This window comes from Clupea harengus, chromosome 9 (genome assembly GCF_900700415.2).
Source record: "Clupea harengus chromosome 9, Ch_v2.0.2, whole genome shotgun sequence".
NCBI classification, from domain to species: domain Eukaryota; kingdom Metazoa; phylum Chordata; class Actinopteri; order Clupeiformes; family Clupeidae; genus Clupea; species Clupea harengus.
Window position 1 is genome coordinate 28,513,159 of NC_045160.1, and position 18,405 is coordinate 28,531,563.

The following is an 18,405-nucleotide window of genomic DNA, read 5'->3' on the forward strand; positions in this document are numbered from 1 at the left end:
CTCTCCCTCTCTCTCTTTCTCTCTCTCTCACAGACACACACACACACACACACACTCTCCCTTCCTCTCCCTCTCTCTCACTCACACACACACACACACACACACACACACACACACACACACACACACACACACACACACACTGTCATGAGATGTCAGGACTCAGGTGGATGTCCTCGGGTAAAGCAGAGTTTATTAAGGAATACAGCCAAGGAAATAGGGGAATAGACACACACTTCTCTGTCAGGTTACAGTGATGCAATCTGGGAGAAACATCATGATATAAATACATATATATAATGATATGTATGTTCCTACAATTACATCACAGTGTTTAACTAGTGAAGGAGCAGACAGTTAAACTAAGTGAGCAACATTACAGTATGTTGGTGCTTTCCTTAGTGGTTGAATGACACAGAGCTTGAGTTGTATCTAGACCTATATGCACTGTACATTGAAGAGATTCCGCTTAATTGTGACCACCTACAAAGATTGCTGAGTGTTATTCGACACACAGGCGTTTTCGAATGCCCTCACAGCTGCCCCCTGCGGTTATAGGCCACGCGACTCTAAAAAGACTAGTTCGGAAACCAATGTCCAGTATACCAAGCTTTATAGTATGTTCTAGCCCAGATAAGAGAAGGGACCTCAGGATGCACCAGGAGATCACCCACACGTACTCCCCTTCTAAAATGAGAGGGAAGGACAACTCACCTTTCTCACGCAGTCGTCAGGTTTTTCTGTAGCGAAGATCCCCAGCTCTCTTAGGTGTGAGATGTTCCGAATACAGGCTGCTGAATCAGACAGGTGCATAAAGGGAGGTGTGTCGCTGACGCGGGGAGAGAACTCACTCCATTAACGGACCCAGAAACGAGTGTTTAGTATTAACAAGCTTCTAAAAGATTTAATGAAAAAAGAATAAAAAGATACAAGCAAATACAAATTACAAAACAAGCTCAAAAGGGTACTACCCGTTTAAAGAAAAATGTCTAATTCAAAAGATAATTTCCTCTCCTCTAAAGGGGGGTCTCTAACTCTTCTCTCAAAAGCTCTATAGCAGGATATCCAAATCACCAACGCAAGAGAGCGAAACACAGAGTGTTCACGTTTTTATATCCCCCTGCATCCTTGCAGGCTACTGACCTTTTCCATATTAGGTCATGAATCTTTCTTTATTGCTCAATGCCTATTTCCTATGACAAGCATGTCATCCTTAACAATCGTGGGTCAGCCTCTGCTTGACTTGTTTTCTATCTTTACTTCGCACATTTCCTCACTGAAACCTCAGGACCTCAACGTACACTTCCTGTTTTCTCACAGCACACTTAAACACATACATTGTTTTACAGCATGTAAGCACATTTCACACAGCATGTTTTATTCTATCAATGGTTATTTCTTAATCCTGTTGTTTTACTCTTAAGCAGTTTTCAGCAAGCATACATGGATATAAGTTTGTCAAGCATGACTAAAGAAATGTCATACATTTTGTCATCTGATTATAAAACATGACTTGAACAATTTCAGAAAGCATACATCTGTTATATGATTATCAAACATCACTCAATTCTAATATGCATAAGGATCGATGTCTTGGCTGGGCGGTCCATCTATCTGTGGTCCATTCAACAACATGTGTGTGAGAGAGGGGGGGGGAGAGAGAGTAAGTGAAATACTAATAATATAAATGAATTGTATGTATGTGGGAGTTATTTTCTTTGGTGGTTATATGAGACAGAGCTTCAGGAGCATCTAGGCTGTGTGTGTGTGTATCCATGTGTATTTGTATCCCTGAGTGTGTGTGGGAGGGGATAGAGGATTGATGATTAATATTCAGATGTATCATGATGTTTCTCCCAGGCTGTATAAATGTAACCTGACAGAGAAGAGCTGTTCCTATCTGGCCTCTGCCCTGACCTCACACTCCTCAAGTCTCACACACCTGGAGCTGTGGGGCAATAACCTGAGTGCATCAGATGTTGAGCAGCTCTCTGCTCTAGTGAAGGACCCCCACTATAAACTGGAGAAACTAAGGTGAGTAAATATCTAACCATCTCACCCAGGTCTTCATAACATGAGACCCAACATGGATGCATGTCTTTTATTTTCTGTTCTCCAGATTCTCTCTCTGTGGTCCTCTGCTTTTTCTCATCCCTCTTTCATCCTTCTCTCTCTCTCGTTCTTCCCCCTTTCTTTTTCTCTCTTACACCTTACAGCTCAGGGCTTTCTTACATCTCATCTCATCCTCTGGTTATTTGTCATCTTTTACTCATCATGTTTGTTTGTTTGTGACCCCACTACTCATTGAGCTCCACTGGCTGCCTGTAGCTGCTCGCATTAAGTTCAAGCCACTTATGATTGCTTACAGAGTGATTGCTGGTTCTGCTCCCACCTACTTAAATGCTCTTGTAAGGGCAAATGTTACTAGCACTACCAGAGCAGGGGCGTCCCTCTCCACCTTTATGAAGCTCTTGAAGACCCAACTCTTCAGAGAGCACCTCCCTTACTAACTTGCACTTCTACTAGTACATAACTTGCACTTACAGCAGTTACATTCCTGCACTTTTTTTTTCTATTTCTTATGTAAAATAGTATGTATTGTTACACTAGGTCTCTATTGTTCGTAGCTTGATTGTTCTCTCCCTTGTACGTCGCTTTGGATAAAAGCGTCTGCTAAATGTGAATGTGAATGTGACCTTTGGCCTTGACCTTTGGCCCACATCACTCTGTCACACTCTTTTCCCACCTCTTTTTCTTTTCATGCCTATTTTGCCTAATGTTTCTTTCTTTCTTTCTTTCTTTTTTTCTTTTGTTCATTCTGTATGTTTGTCTCTTCATTAGATTTTTGTAAAATGACTCCAGTCATTAACTCACATCAAAGTAACTCCAGTAAGAGTCATAATACTATCTCATCTTAGTGTGTCTCAGGCTCCCATGCCCAAGGTCACAGGTTCAAGCCCAGTAAGGGACTGTTTAACAGTAAGGTTTAACTGTGGAAAAGGTTACAAACACCATGAAGGGAATGTGCAGCCATCTCTATTGGTTGAGCCAGATGCCAGTCTCTTCTTCTGATTGGATACGTGGTTTTGGACTTTTTAGCTCCACCCTTACTGTTTCTGCTGCAGTGTGTCTAATGTGTGAATGTGTATATCATGGCTGCTGTTACTGATGTCAGAATACAGCAGCCCTCTGTCTCTCATGCAGTCTGGGTCACTGGGAGACAGTCGTCATGGAGACTGGTGGGTTGTTGTGTCTTTTCCCTTGTCATACAGATGGGAAGGCTACTTTACACGACACACGTGAGCTGGATGGGGTCTGTGGTCCAGAACAGACTGATTGATTATTGTATTCTCTCCTGTATCCTGCAGATGGGATTAGTGAGCAGCAGTGTGTAGAGCCAAGACCCTGAGCTGGATGGGGTCTGTGGTCCAGAAGCTCATGAACACAGGGTGGGATCCAGCACACACACATCAGCATCTCTCCTGCAGAATGTCTGGGGAGGAACATGAACATGTTCTCAGCTTCCAGCAGCACACAGCAGACAGCCTCTTCCTGAGGGGAGCACAACAGTGAGATGAATGGAGAGTGGAGGCGTGTCCTGATCAGCCAGAGATGATTGACAGCATGCAGCATGGACTCAGCAGACAGAGCAGGACCAGTCTCTGTCAATCATGTGCACACATGGAGATATGGACTGGGGGGGAAACTGTAGGATTATCCATATCTGTTGTATAAATAGGCTACCTGGGATTTGTTATTGTTTTGTGATATATGTATATATGTGGAGATATAGACTATTATTGAGATTGTATGAATATCTGTCCAAACCTGTGTGCTGTCAGTGTGTTGTTAATGTACACTGTCTCTTTAAGATTTTTTGTTTATCAATGATGTCATCAACCCCATATCTACAGTTCAGGAAGTGTATTAGTTGATGGAAAGCCGAGAAAAATGTACTTCAGTTCATCATATTGTTTACTCATCACTCTGTTATTGATTGATATTGTTATTCATCTGTTAGATTTCATGCCTTTGGATGCACTGCCGGTATTTCAGTTTGTGAACAATAGTCTTAAAACAGATTTGTTGGCCATATGAATTGGTTTAATGCTAGATTTAACTTTTAATGTGCAAGTTGATATTACACGTGCTGGTATTAGCATAAACTAACCTTTACTGCATTAAGTTGGATGTGATAATCTATTGTCATCAGTTTAGCTAAAATACACATCTTAGTTGCTCAATGATAAGGTGCAGTGGAATTGCAGAGCGTTGACACACCTAATACTCAAATATCATTTCATATTCATTTGTATTGATTTCTTGTCGTTTTACCCTACTTTCAAATAAATATATAAGCTTTTAAATGAATAAGTAAATGTTCTAGGCTCCATTTGTAGATGCCCTCTGATGACATCACTGACCCCTGGGACAACTTCAGACTCCAGTCATCATTCTGTTACACGTGACATGACTGTGGTGACATATGACTGACATGTCTGTGTCATAAACCTGTCATAGCAGATGTCATAATGTGCCATAACTAAAATGTTTAAATCCTATCAGACTGTAAAAGGTGTTTATAGCATCTCAATCTACTTTGTGTAAACTTTTGTGTGAAACTGCTGTAGTTGTCCTTCAGTAAGTCTAAAGTTTCCATACTGTTTCTCTTCAGTTGTTTCCTCATTTAAACTTCACTTGAGGCAAAGTAAACCATTCTGGCTCGTTAGACTTACAGGCAGGACTTATGATTTGCTGGAGAACTGTAGCAACCCTAAATTAACCGAAGAGGGCACACATCACCCCGCTACTTATTGAGCTCCACTGGCTGCCTTTAGCTGCTTGCTTTAAGTTCAGGTCACTTATGTTTGCTTAAAGAGTGATTGCTGGTTCTGCTCCCACTGACTTAAATGCTCTTGTAAGGGTAAATGTTACCCCCCGGATGCTGCGTTCATCTAGTGAGCGTCGTTTAGCACTGCCATCTGTGCAAGTACAGCAATCTACACTATTCTCATTCTGGGTGGCACACTGGGATAGGTACAGCCTGATTTTGCGGATGTTGAATAGTGCGAAGCAGCACGACCGGGAGACAGAGCAGGGACGTGCTCTGACCTGAGAAAAGGGCAACTCCCCCACCCCCCACCCCGGCAAAAAAAATTAAATCACACAGACTGTATGGAGAACTGAAAATAACAGAGTCTTTGTTAATAGTAATGAATAAAACACTCAAACACAGCATTTCATTTGAGCATGGCATCATTCTGTGGAGAACATTCCAGCCAGGGGTCATCGTCATACCAATACGCTTGAAATGGCGCCCTTCTGCTTTTTTGGGAACTTCACAATAGGACGGCAGGGCCCGACTGAATGTGAACATTTGATAAAGGCCTGGTTGTATTTAAGATCATTGCTCTGTAAATGAGCTGGATCTGTTGGATTACTCAATCTCAGCGAAAATTGAATTTCATTCATGTGTGAATTATTCAAATTGTTTAATTGATTTTACTGAGCGAAACATTCATTTGGCCTTTCACCATTAGCCCTAATGGTGACGGTGGTGGTGACGATGATGAAACTGCGTGTCGGCGCTCGGAGAGTTCCGAATTCCTGCAGTACTCCAGTATTGCCACAAGGAAATGTACTTACACGAAATAGAACCTGACGTAGAGATACGTCCTTTTCTACGTCAAAGCTGGCTTTTATAAATCTGTACTTTGACGTGGATTTGATCGCACGAACACTCTAAGATCTGTGCGTAAGTACGTTTTATAAATGAGGCCCCTGGTAATCTCTGTGTATAGGAGATGGAGCTGATTGATCTGATCTGGGAATGAACCAAGGAAACTGGACCGGGGTGTTGAAGAGGCTGAGCAGGAGAGATCCACACCATCAGCTGGAAACGATTCTTTTGACGAGTTGTAGCGTCCAGAGTCCACAGTTCTCTCCAGCTGATCTCCCTCGTCCACATCATGCCAGTTCATCCAGTCACTGCTGCTTGTCTATTCAATTCAATTCAATTTCATTGATATTGCACCAAAACAGTAACATTGTCTCTAGGTGGGGTAGATATAGAAAAAGAACGGGGGGGGGGGGGGGGTTGGCTGAAGGGGAGGGAGGAAAAGGGGGACATACATGTGATTCATGTACCCAATACATACAAACACAACATGGGAATTATGGTCTCTATGGGCTGCAGGTAACCCCCCTCTGGAGGTGACAAACCCCTCCATCTGTCCTCTCTAGAGGTCTGTGTGACTGTGTGATCCCTATCAAATCCCCACTAAACTCCATGTGATTCATTATTATACCAGATGGAGGACTAAATGATCTGGGTACTTAAAGGAAAGATAGTAACAAGCACTCTGAGTATTCTGTAGCCAGAGACTCTCCCACTCTATGTGTGTAGCCTTCATCCTTTAAGCAGCAGAGACTCCCACTCTATGTGTGTAGCCTTCATCCTTTAAGCAGCAGAGAGACTCCCACTCTATGTGTGTAGCCTTCATCCTTTAAGCAGCAGAGACTCCCACTCTATGTGTGTAGCCTTCATCCTTTAAGCAGCAGAGAGACTCCCACTCTATGTGTGTAGCCTTCATCCTTTAAGCAGCAGAGAGACTCCCACTCTATGTGTGTAGCCTTCATCCTTTAAGCAGCCAGAGACTCCAACACTCTATGTGTGTAGCCTTCATCCTTTAAGCAGCCAGAGACTCACACTCTATGTGTGTAGCCTTCATCCTTTAAGCAGCAGATAGACTCCCACACTCTATGTGTGTAGCCTTCATCCTTTAAGCAGAGAGACTCCCACTCTATGTGTGTAGCCTTCATCCTTTAAGCAGCAGACACTCACACTCTATGTGTGTAGCCTTCAGTGTGATGAAGATGAGCCCCCTGCTGTCAGTGTGATGAAAACGAGTCCCCTGCTGCCAGTGTGATGAAGACGAGCCCCCTGCTGCCAGTGTGATGAAGATGAGCTCCTGCTGCCAGTGTGATGAAGACGAGCCCCCTGCTGCCAGTGTGATGAAGACGAGCCCCCTGCTGCCAGTGTGATGAAGACGAGCCCCCTGCTGCCAGTGTGATGAAGACGAGCCCCCTGCTGCCAGTGTGATGGCTAGACGGCATCAGGGGCGAATCTAGGTTCCCACTTTTGGGGGGGCTAAGCCCCTAGATAAAACCTATTATTTTTCCTGTGACCCAGCAAAAGTAGGGGGGTCTGGGGGCATGCTCCCCCATAAGACATTTTGGAAAATATCCTTTTAAATAGTGTCCTCTAGTGGGTTTTAGGAAGAGAAATTAACTAATTTAGATTTAAAATATGGCACAACAATAAACATATTGTAGACATCTGCTGAGATAGGTGCTAATTATACTGTAGGGATGTGCAGCGCAAGTGAGTAGGTTAACATTGTAGGCTAGAGTTCACTAGCTAGTTATAGCTGGCGGAGCTACTGAGTAGGGTAGCATACCCACAGGATCAATGAACCGGCATGATAAAAGAGAGCCACGACATATGTAATTAACTCGTAATGATTGAACCATTTCGTTTCTTTTACTATTTTAAACTTCATGTGCTATACCTTTATATCAAGCAGATGATTATTGCAGCTTTCACCAGCTTGGGTTGGACAGTCGCTCCGAGTCTGTTTACTAGACGTTATCACCGTCTGTCTGCACGCTCGCGAGGCTCACTCACGACCAAACAGAGCCGTGCGCTTGCCACGACAGTCTCAAACAGGCGGGATTCCTGTGCTCCTCGAGACTCTAAACTTTCTAACTCTAAAAATTAAATAAAATAAGTTCACTAAATTGGTTGTTAGGTGTGAATTTGACAATCTCAAAATAAAATATATATATATTTTTGGGGGGGCTAAGAAAACTTTTGGGGGGGCTCCAGCAAAAAAAAAAGAGAAAAGAGAATGAGGAGTGTTTAACCTGAAATGTTTCAAGAGTGTTGAATGTTCTAAATGCTTAAATGTTTTGTTGAAAATTATGATTGTAAAACAGTGCCGTGGTGGTCATAGAGCAGAATTGCAGCTACAATTGTCATTGGGTCTGTGTGCAGGGATGGGTATCATGTAAGGTCAAGCATCATGAAGGCCAGGGTGCAGGTGCAGGCCAGTGGAAAGTAACAAGCAGTCAGGAGGGGGGTCACTCACTCACACCCACCCACACACACACACTCGCACATAAGCACACACACAAGATGATGGCAGTCAAGGTCAGACCAGGCCTCCAAAAAAGTGATACCAAGCAAATTGGCAGGAGGGCCTATCTCCCTCAAAGCAAAAGTTCCCCCGCAACAGGTGAGCGAGAATATTCTGAGTGGCCAAAAGCGTAGATAAAATAAGAGGAGATATAAGGGAATATTCTGATTGGGTCAGTGTAGATGGAGGTTGAAGATCGTGACTTGCAGAAAGTGACGAATTATGAGTATAAAAAGTCAATGCATTGGGTGTTTTAGTCAGAGCTGCTCCATGGACCACCGCTCTCGTTTTGGATGAAATGTCTGCAAGGATGGAATAAAACTTCAGTTTATCGCACTCTGGACTTCTGACTCTGATTGAAAAATTACTTTAAGATTTGGAAACAGTTGTTAATTCGCTACAACAGTTTCTCCAGAATGCTTGGCAGGAAAGTGGTTTGTAATGTTTAATGAAAGCCATAAGTCTATTGAAAACATGCTCTATTAACCATTGAAGTATGCAAGTAGAAAAGACAAGTTTAATGTTGATGCCATAGCGTTAATGGTAAGCAAAGAGTTAACTGTTGAGATAACTGATACGTATACCACTTCTCAGTCGGAAAAGAGGGATGTGGTATATTGGATCGAGCACTCGGTGCTTGATTGTGTTTGACTGTCACTACTACGGATTTCTGTGATAGTTTGTTCATGCCTGGCAGTTGAGAGATTCGCCCGCCAGGAAAGGATCTAACTTGTGCTGCATCCTCGTCTCCGTGCATTTGTATCTAACAGTGATTTAGATAACCCACGAATAGTATATAACAATAACAGTAATTACATATAGCATAAAGCCACAACAATGCGGTAGGTGCCCTTTTGATCTTTTCGCCCATGCTCTTCAAACAGCCGCCACTTCCGCGCACACAAAAGTGAAACTAAACTCGTTTCTTCCATTTTGCGAACACGGAGTTGAATTGTTCAGCAAAGAAATACCCAGAAACTACCGTTTGTGAGTATCTCAGCATTGAATTGTAAACGGTTAAATCGGTGCTTTAACCACATCGATAGCTGCACTAACTATGCATGCAGTTTTTAGGAGGATGCAGAGGCTTTATTTGGTCACGACGAATCAAACATTTTCTGTGTTGGTCCAGTTTGCTTGTCTTACTTCCATGGCGGTCGCACACTGTTCACATTCTTATCTGGCAACCGGGAGCGTCAAAGTGGTACTGGAGGAACGGGCATAATATATCCTTAATAGGCAGTAGATTGAAGTAGAGGGAGTTAAATAAAGGTGCAGATTCTGTGCAAGTATTACAAAGACAAACATAAAGCCAACTGATTAATTGAAGGCAGTGGAAAACAAGGCAGTTTTGAGCTTCTTTTCATAACAGGTTAGAGTTGGGGCAGATCTGATCCCCATGGGGAGCTGGTTCCAGCAGTGGACAGCATAACGGCTAAATGCCATCTCACCCTGTTTAGTTTCAACTCTGGGCACCACTAGCTGACCAGCTCCTGCAGATCTAAGAGACCTGACATGTTTATTTTCAGCAAATCAAACTTTGTATTCAGTTCTGTATGTAACTGGGAGCCAGTGCAAGGGCCTGAGAATTGGAGTAATATGCTCTCTTTTCATAGTTTTGGTGACTTTGTGACACTCTGTGTATGTCTGTCTTTCACTCTCATTCTCCAGTATAATACCAGGAGAGGGATATCCCAGGAAAAGGGGTGTATTTGCCCCACAATGAGTTCCTGTGAAGAAGAAAACCATGATGATGAGCATCTGGGGTAAGACAACAACAACAACAGCAATAATAATATATTTACATGCACTATTTGTTTATTTACGTGTATACTTGTTTGTTTATTAATTAGTGTAGTAAATCTTTCATTTCATTCATCAGCTTAAATAAGTAAAACAATGTAAATGGTAATAAAAGGCATTAAGACAATGGAGACTTAATTATGCACTTAACTTAAAAGCAGAATAAATGTCTGTGAGTGTGTGGGATAAAACGATCACCTTCCTGCTGTAGCTCTTCATTTGTGTGGAAAGTAGCATCATTTCTGCCTGGCAACGACAGCTGATTGGATGACTATTACTATCTAAGTTTTGACCTACTGTATGTTTTTTTCCATTTGACACCATCAATAATAATAATCATCATAGTAATAATAATAGTCATAATAATAATAATAAAAATAATGAGCATAATTTATTTTCTCAAAAAGACGTACAAGAAATACAAATAAAGGCAGAATATTCAAATATATTATTAATAGTAATATCAATTTCCATCAGTGGGAAACAACCTGCTAGCATGATTTGCGCCTGAATACATTTGTATTTATGTAATGGCCATTTGTCTCAATCAGATGTTTGGCAAGGTTGAGTATGAGGTCACACTCTCCCGTACCGAGCTGTGTGTCCATGAAGAGTGATAAGTCCATGAATCATCCAGTTAACTTTGCAGAAGGAGGTGTTCCTGCTGGTCAGAGGTGAGTAGTAATGAGGACTTTCCACAGGAAATACAAATATCCATACAGTAATTTGAAGTACACCTGAAGAATAGAAGGGTACCAAGGGTGTTTGACTTGTTTTTTTATGCTAGCTATTTATATGAGATGGGCAGTTCTACATATTTGTATTTGGGCTTCAGCCCTGAAAAGTAGACATTATATATATTGTTGGTGGTGATAAGCAATAAAACCACCGAGAGCCTAAGCTAGGGAGTTTCACTTGGGTGACGCGCTACAAACATTTCCAATGTCCGCTGCAAGAGGTTACGATTTTCTTCCTTTATTTCTCACAAGTAGGTTCACACTCCAGACATTCCAGACAAAAGCCTAATTGACGGCATTAACTAAGCTAAAGTGCAAGTGCTTCTTTGCAAGTTAGCAATACATTAATTCATTGATGATTGTGAAATCCTAGAACTGATCTTGAGAACTGAAGGGACTAGGAGGAGTTAGTTTATTAAATATATTCCATAGTCAATAATTCAATATATGTCTCATTCCTAGTGGTAATTGTTATTTGGAGAACATGGGAAGTGGAGAGCTCTCATGTGTATTCTGGACCTGACCACATGGCTGGGCTTTCCTTAGCCTCATGAATAGAACTTGAGTCTTTGATCATTGCGGGAGCGCTGACACCCCAGATGGGACCCCAGACCCGGTGTCTCCCAGATAATAATTAGCATTTTAGGGATCCACCCCCCCTTGCTTGCCAAGAGTTTAAAAGTCTGTGACTTTCAAAGGACAGACAGTGAAAGGGATATTAGGTGAAACTAGTTTGGTGAAATCTAACTCTCTCTCCTCCTCTGGTGCGCATGTAACGGTTCTGTTGCAGTCAGGGACTGAGACGGATTGGCAGCTTTCCAACTTTATTCTGTTCTATTATACAAATAAACAATGGTGGACATACTCAGCATCGCTGACAGGCATATCTCTTCTGCCTGCTTATGGCCATATACAACAACACATTAATCACACAAACCAGTGCACGAACAGTTAAACAACAATGCACACATAACACACACCTCCCGGCATTGGAGCAACATACCTGTTATACAAATAAACAATGGTGGACATACTCAGCATCTGCACAAGTAAAATAAAATACAAAATACGTCAGGTTCAGTATGGCTATTTATATTCTATTATTATTATTTATATTCTATTATTATTATACTATTCTATTAATATTTAGCTAGCTAGCGGAACGTGAGTAGTGAGAAGTTCCTAGCGAACTAGCTAGCTAATCACAGTGTGTCCAATGAACCTCGTGTTCAAGTAAAATAATGCAATCAAACTTTCTGCCCATTGACAAACTTGCTTTACAAACCAACAGAATACATACTTATTATAGAAAATACCCGTTACCTGTCGAATTTCTCGACATTTACTGCATCTAGCTATCTAAAAATGTACAAATTGTGATGGTCAAATTGCATTATGGACCTACCGCTGACAGGCATATCTCTTCTGTCTGATTATGGCAACGGCACATGAATATATCTTGCAGACCTGCAGTACGTCACATCCCCAAAGGTGGCTCCAAAACACCAACACTAACTTATGGCAAAACTCACACTCTATTTACATTTAATCTATTTACATTTATAACTCCGTTACACGCATCATTGAAAGAATAATCCTGGATCTTTGGTTGTTCATACTTCAGACTGTCTCAGATATTTTGGGATAAGAATAATTCCTTTCAGAACCGTTTCAAAATATTTTGTAGCTTTTTTGAAGCTGTACTGTAGTAATGATCATTGCAGTACCACTGTATTGTCAGAAGGGGGCAGTATGAGACAGACCAGAGGCAGACTTGTCATCTCTGACTTTGCTGTTCAAATCAAAATGGCTTCATAAGTAAATTAATAGAGTTAAAGAAAGATCATCAGAGTGACATTGAAAGTATTTTAAATCTAATGGGTATTTTCCCTTAAATTATTTAAACTCAATAATATTCCACTAATTTGGATAAAATGTTATTGTAGGCAAAAATAGGATTTAGTTCATTTTGACCGTAGTGATTTTTTTTACTTTTACCTATACTCCTGATAACATTGTGTTGGTGTGTTTGTGTGTGTGTGGGTGAATGTGTGTGTGTGTGCGTCTTTGTTTGTGTGTGCCTGTGTGTATGTGTGTGTGTGTGTGTTTGTGTGTGTGCCTGAAACACAGCTCCATCCAGCAGAAGAGATCACACTCTCCCGTACCGAGCTGTGTGTCCATGAAGAGTGACCATTATTATGGCAAAATATTGTAGGCAAAAATGGATTTGGGTCATTTTGACTATAGTGATTTTTCTACTTTTACCTATACTGCTGATAACGTTGTGTTTGTGTGTGTGGGTGAATGTGTGTGTGTGTGTGTGTGTGTTTGTGTGTGCATGAAAAACAGCTCCATCCAGGAGAAGAGATCACACTCTCCTGTACCGAGCTGTGTGTCAATGAAGAGTGACCAGTCCATGGATCCTCCACTTCGCTTTGCAGAAGGAGGTGTTCCTGCTGGTCAGAGGTGAGTAGTAATGAGGACTTTCCACAGGAAATACAATCATCCACACAGTCATTTGAAGTGTAAAAGTGTACCAAATGTGTTTGACTTGTTTTTTTGTTCTAGATATTTATATGAGATGGGAAGTTATAGATATTTCTTAAATATCTAGTTTATAGTATCTAGATATTAAAGGAGACGGACTAAATCCATTCACTGATGTGATTGATTGATGATAATGTTAGCCTTCACATTGTCACAAGCCTAAGCCCCCCTAAGGGTGAAATCCTAGAACTGATCTTGAGAACCATTTCAGTACATTTTGTAGGTTTTTCAAAATGTAGTAGTGATCATTGCAGTACCCCTATATTGTCAGAAGGTGGCAGTATGACACAGACCAGAGGCTGACCTGTCATGTCTGACTTTGCTGTTCAAATCAAAATGGCTTCATAAGTAAATTAATAGAGTTAAAGAAAGATCTTCAAAATGACACTGTGGAAATGTTTTATATCAAATAGATATTTTCCATTTAATCAGTAATATTCTTTGAAATTTCATAACATGTTATGTCAAAGTATTGCAGACAAAATGGGATTTGGGTCATTTTCACCTTTTGTGTTTTTTGTTTTGTTTTACACATACTTCAGATGTGTGTGCATGTGTGCGAGCGTGTGTGTCCACACGTGTTTGTGTGTGTGTGTGTGTGTGTTTGTGCGTGTGTGTGAAATGCAGCTCTTTTACTCCTCATTCATGCTAGTTGAACCATTTCAGTAAATTCCTCTGGTATATAACAATTATGTCCAAACCAGTTTTCCAAGACTTTAAAAAAGATGACAAAATGTTGAATTAAAATGATTACATCTTGAAATATGAAATATAGTAAACAATAATTAGAGAGGATTCCCACTCTTAAAGACACACACTCAAAGAGAATCAGCAGCAGGGAAAGAGAAAGAAGAAAGACAAAGAGAGACTTAAACACTCTAAAGTGCTTGGTCTTATAACTGAAGACACTAGCCAATCCCCTAAAATAACATTATCCCAGGCAGGTTACAGTGGGAATTGTCAAATTATACATTTCTGTGCAGAGCAGGAACAAGTCAGTAAAGTGACATAATAATAATCTGGAGCGACAAGCACAAATCCAGCAGCCCTCCTGTGTCAGCAGGTGAAATGTAGTGAGTGTAAAAAAGGCTCTGGACTTATTTACCATTTAATATGTTATTTTCCGTTTTCATGCTGAAGGACTCTTAATTTGTTATTAGTAGCACCAACGTCATGCCTGAGAGAGAACGCACATTGTTATACTTTACTGTGTCGCGCTATTGAAGCAGCAATTCCGTGCCTTTCATGTGTTGAGACCAAGAAACCCCTTTAGTTCGACGTGTGCGTCTATGAAAGATGTAAGTTCTCTACTGTGATGTTGATTCCATATACTAAGCAGTGTTATATGTTTAGAGATGTTTATTATTTATCATTAGTGCAAAACGGCTGAAGGAATGCTAGCATTTACCGTGTGAATGACGTTTATGTTAGCTTGCTAAATGACCTTGCATTGCGCCAAACCATGGACTTTTTATCCCGTTAACCTACATACGTATGCTATCTGTGTTCATTATAGTGTAGCTACGTACCTACTAATGGGTATTAATATGTTTGTGGGCCTTTATCTAGTCATTTTACATGCTTAGTGATACCGTGAGCTGACTAGCCTGTTGAGTTAACATGTCAGCGTAGATATGTGCGCGAGGGCTACGTAGTAGCTGTGTACTTATTGTTTTCCCCTTTCTACTTTGTTTTAGAACCACACATACTCCATACACTTAAGTTAACCACACTGTAACTCAACACAATATGTGTATCACACACTGTTTGCTCACACACTGGTTGCTTGAAATCTACTGAATATCTTCGTATGAGAATTCCTGTCTTCAATACAAATTGGTTGCATCAGATCTCATCTCATCATTGCCTACGTAGTAGCTGTGTACTTATTGTTTTCCCCTTTCTACTTTGTTTCAGAACCACACATACTCCACACACACCTTAACCACACACTGTTATAACACACTGGTTGCTTGCAACATACTGAATATCTCTGTTAGAGAATTCCTGTATTCCTGATTAGTTTCCAATATGTTACGACCCTGGCGGGTCTAGGCCCCGCCCCAGGATATTTTGCATGCCTGTTCTGTCTCTGTTTCCTCAGCAGATAATAGGAAGCAGGTGTAGGACAGGTGTAACCCATGATTGGTTGGGCTACAAAAGCCCTGATCAGATGGCAGTCGTGGAGCGTTGGTCGTCGTATTTGGATAGAGATTGGTTTTGGATTGTCGTTAGTTTTGGAGTGTCGTTGGTTGTGGATTATCGTCGTCGTTGTTCGTTTATATTACCATTTACCTGACTGTACATCTCATCTTTTGTTTCTCTTCATAACACTGATCTTCACCACACGTTTGCTATAATTATTAGATAACTATATAACCTTGTAAACCTTTAATAAATATTTGATTATTATTATATTATCCTAAATTCTGCGTGGCCTCCCCTTCTTGTTTCGTGCCTTGAGCTGGCACGTAACACGTGGGGGCTCGCCGAGATTTTTTTTCCGGGAATCTGGTTAAACAACTTTTTCATCCACTCATTGGGGAACAGTGGTGGGGAAGCTGTATTGATTTTATAGATCGGGATATTGGCCTTTGATGCTGACGGGCATAAAACTGCCGGTGCAGCAGGAAGGGTATTTCAAATTGGGGGAGACACACGCGGAAATTGGTAAGTGAAAAATTAAACTTTTATTGTTTTCGTTGGGTTGCCGTGGAGGAGGGAAGTCACTTTTCGAAGTGATTGCAGCTGTGGGCTCTCGCTGCAACAGACACGCTGTGCAGGCTGGGGAAAATTGGGTACAGGTGTAGTGGTAACTGGGTGGTGAGAGTAGGTGAGTACCTACTGAGCAAACGCAAACCCCCGCGCAGGTTAAGAGCGCTTACCGCTGTTTGTTGTTTTGGCCGGGCTTGTAAGAGTTTGTTGTTTTTCGTGGGTGTGTCGGACGCGCTGGAGTTGCTTAGCAGCTCAATTGCAGGTGGACACACTGAAGAAATAGCCACTGGAAATAGCGAGGACTGTGTTTTGGAGGTAGATGCGGGGAAGCTCTAGTCGGTTGGATTTTTGTAAGTGGGTGGTGATACACCTGTGCTTAATTACCGGGTGTGCACGGTTGCGTCTGAGCCACCGGGTAAAGAACACGATCAGGGAGAAGGCATTGGTAGACCTGGGCCAGATCGGTTGCAGGGGGGAAGTAGGCATTGGAAATGGAAGCGATGGCCGAGTTTTTCGAGTCTCCGACAGAGGGGTATTTGGAGGGGCTCACGAAGAATCAGTTGCGGGAAGTGGCAGAACATTATAAGTTCAACGAAACGTTGCCGAAGGACCTTAGGAAACAGGAGTTAAAAGAGGGAGTGAGGAAGGGTTTAGTAGAGAGGTCCATAATAGTGGCACGCTCCTATCCTTTAATTCCCACAGCAGCTTCGACTCCAACACGCTCAGAGTCAGGTTCACCTGCGCGGAGAAATGACCTCAGTTTTGAGCAACAGATGGAACTACTAAAAATGCAAAACGCGGAGAGAGATAAAGATCGGGAAGAGAGGGTGAAGGAACGGGAATTTGAATTCGAAAAATTAAAAATAAACGAGAGACGGGGAGATAATGATCGGGTTGTAGAGATAGAGAGGTTAAGGTTAGTGGACGAAGGGAAGTTGCAGGAGGGTAGAACTGGAGACTCCTCTAGGTCATCGAAAGGGGGTGGAATAGAGACGTTATCAAGTATGGTCAGGTTTCTGCCCAAATTCAATGACCGTGATCCCGACATTTTTTTTTCACTGTTCGAGGGCATTGCCGAGGAGCGGGGTTGGAACGACGCAGAGCGTACCCTGTTGCTCCAGACTGTTCTTCCTGGGAGAGCGCAGGATGCGTTTGTTGCCCTGCCTGGGACCGACCGAAAGTGCTACCAGCGAGTGAAGGAGGCAGTGCTGAGGGCTTACGAGCAGGTTCCGGAATTTTATAGGCAGCGGTTTAGGAATCTGAAAAAAGAGTATAGGCAAACGTATTCTGAGGTGGCAAGAGATTTGGTTGGGTTTTTTAATCGCTGGTGTTCGTCTGTTCAGGTTGAGACATATGAGGACTTAGGGGATTTGATGGTCCTGGAGCAGTTTAAGAACGTTGTGCCGGAACGACTGGCTATGTTTATTAATGAACACAAGGTTAAGACTGCTGCTGAGGCTGCTGTACTCGCGGACGAGTTTAATTTAACACATCGAGGTTTAAATAGAGAGTATGTGCCATACAGGCCTAGCTACACTCGGGAGGAACCTCGGACAACTCGGTTTTCTAGGAGTTACAGTGGTCAATCTGTGATGGGACAAGTTCAGTCGAGGCCCAGTGAGTCGGATGACGAGAACCAATGTCACTATTGTTTAAAGAGAGGTCATTGGAAGAGGGAATGCCCACTTCTCCAGGGTAGAGAGAAGAAAGGGCCAAGCTCTCACAAGTGGGACTCTGCAAAGGGGGCGGGATGTGCAGCGCTGGTGCATCAATCTAATCACACAGAGAATGGCCCTGTACCTGCCGAGGTTTCAGGCTGTGAGGTGCCTGATCCCTCTGGACAAGGACAATGCGTCTCTGAGTCCACTGTTGAGCAGGTTGGGGAGGGTTATGCTCCATTCATTACTGATGGCTTTATTTCGCTGGTGGGTAGCGCCGATAAAACCCCGGTGAAAATTTTGCGAGACACAGGGGCTACAGAGACGTTTGTAGCGGAAGGGGTTTTACCGTTCTCGGTGAAATCTAGCACGGGGAAATGTGTACTGATTCGGGGCATGGGAATGCATACCATGTCTGTTCCTCTGCATAGGATGGTGATAAGTTCCGATCTGGTCCAGGGGGAAGTGGTTGTTGGGGTTCGCCACGCGTTGCCTGTGCCGGGAGTGCACGTGATTTTGGGAAATATTGTGGCTGGGTATCGCGTATGGGCGAGCGGGCCAGTACCACCAGTAGTGTCCACCGAGCCAATGGAGGCTAATAAGCAAGAGGACTGTGTCACAGAGTTTCCGGACGTCTTTACGGCTTGTGCGGTGACTAGGGCGACGAGTCGCGGAAAATCAAGGCAGGGCTCGGATAGAATTTCCGAATTGAAGTGTGTGATTCCACAGCTACCTAAGCTACCTGCA

At 42.4% G+C, this 18,405-nt stretch overlaps 2 protein-coding genes across 2 annotated transcripts in view; one reads left to right on the forward strand and one right to left on the reverse strand.

The window, feature by feature from the left end:
* The window catches only part of LOC122133143 (protein NLRC3-like), a 383,696-nt gene that overhangs the window by 104,534 nt on the left and 260,757 nt on the right, over nucleotides 1-18,405 (reverse strand). The window lies entirely within an intron of this gene.
* Nucleotides 1-18,405, forward strand: part of LOC116221878 (protein NLRC3-like) — a 131,212-nt gene that overhangs the window by 54,468 nt on the left and 58,339 nt on the right. Inside the window, exons 3-5 of the mRNA XM_031574006.2 lie at nucleotides 10,553-10,675; nucleotides 12,869-12,949; nucleotides 13,088-13,204. Coding sequence (XP_031429866.2) covers nucleotides 10,553-10,675; nucleotides 12,869-12,949; nucleotides 13,088-13,204 — 321 coding nt within the window. The remainder of the gene's footprint in view (nucleotides 1-10,552; nucleotides 10,676-12,868; nucleotides 12,950-13,087; nucleotides 13,205-18,405) is intronic.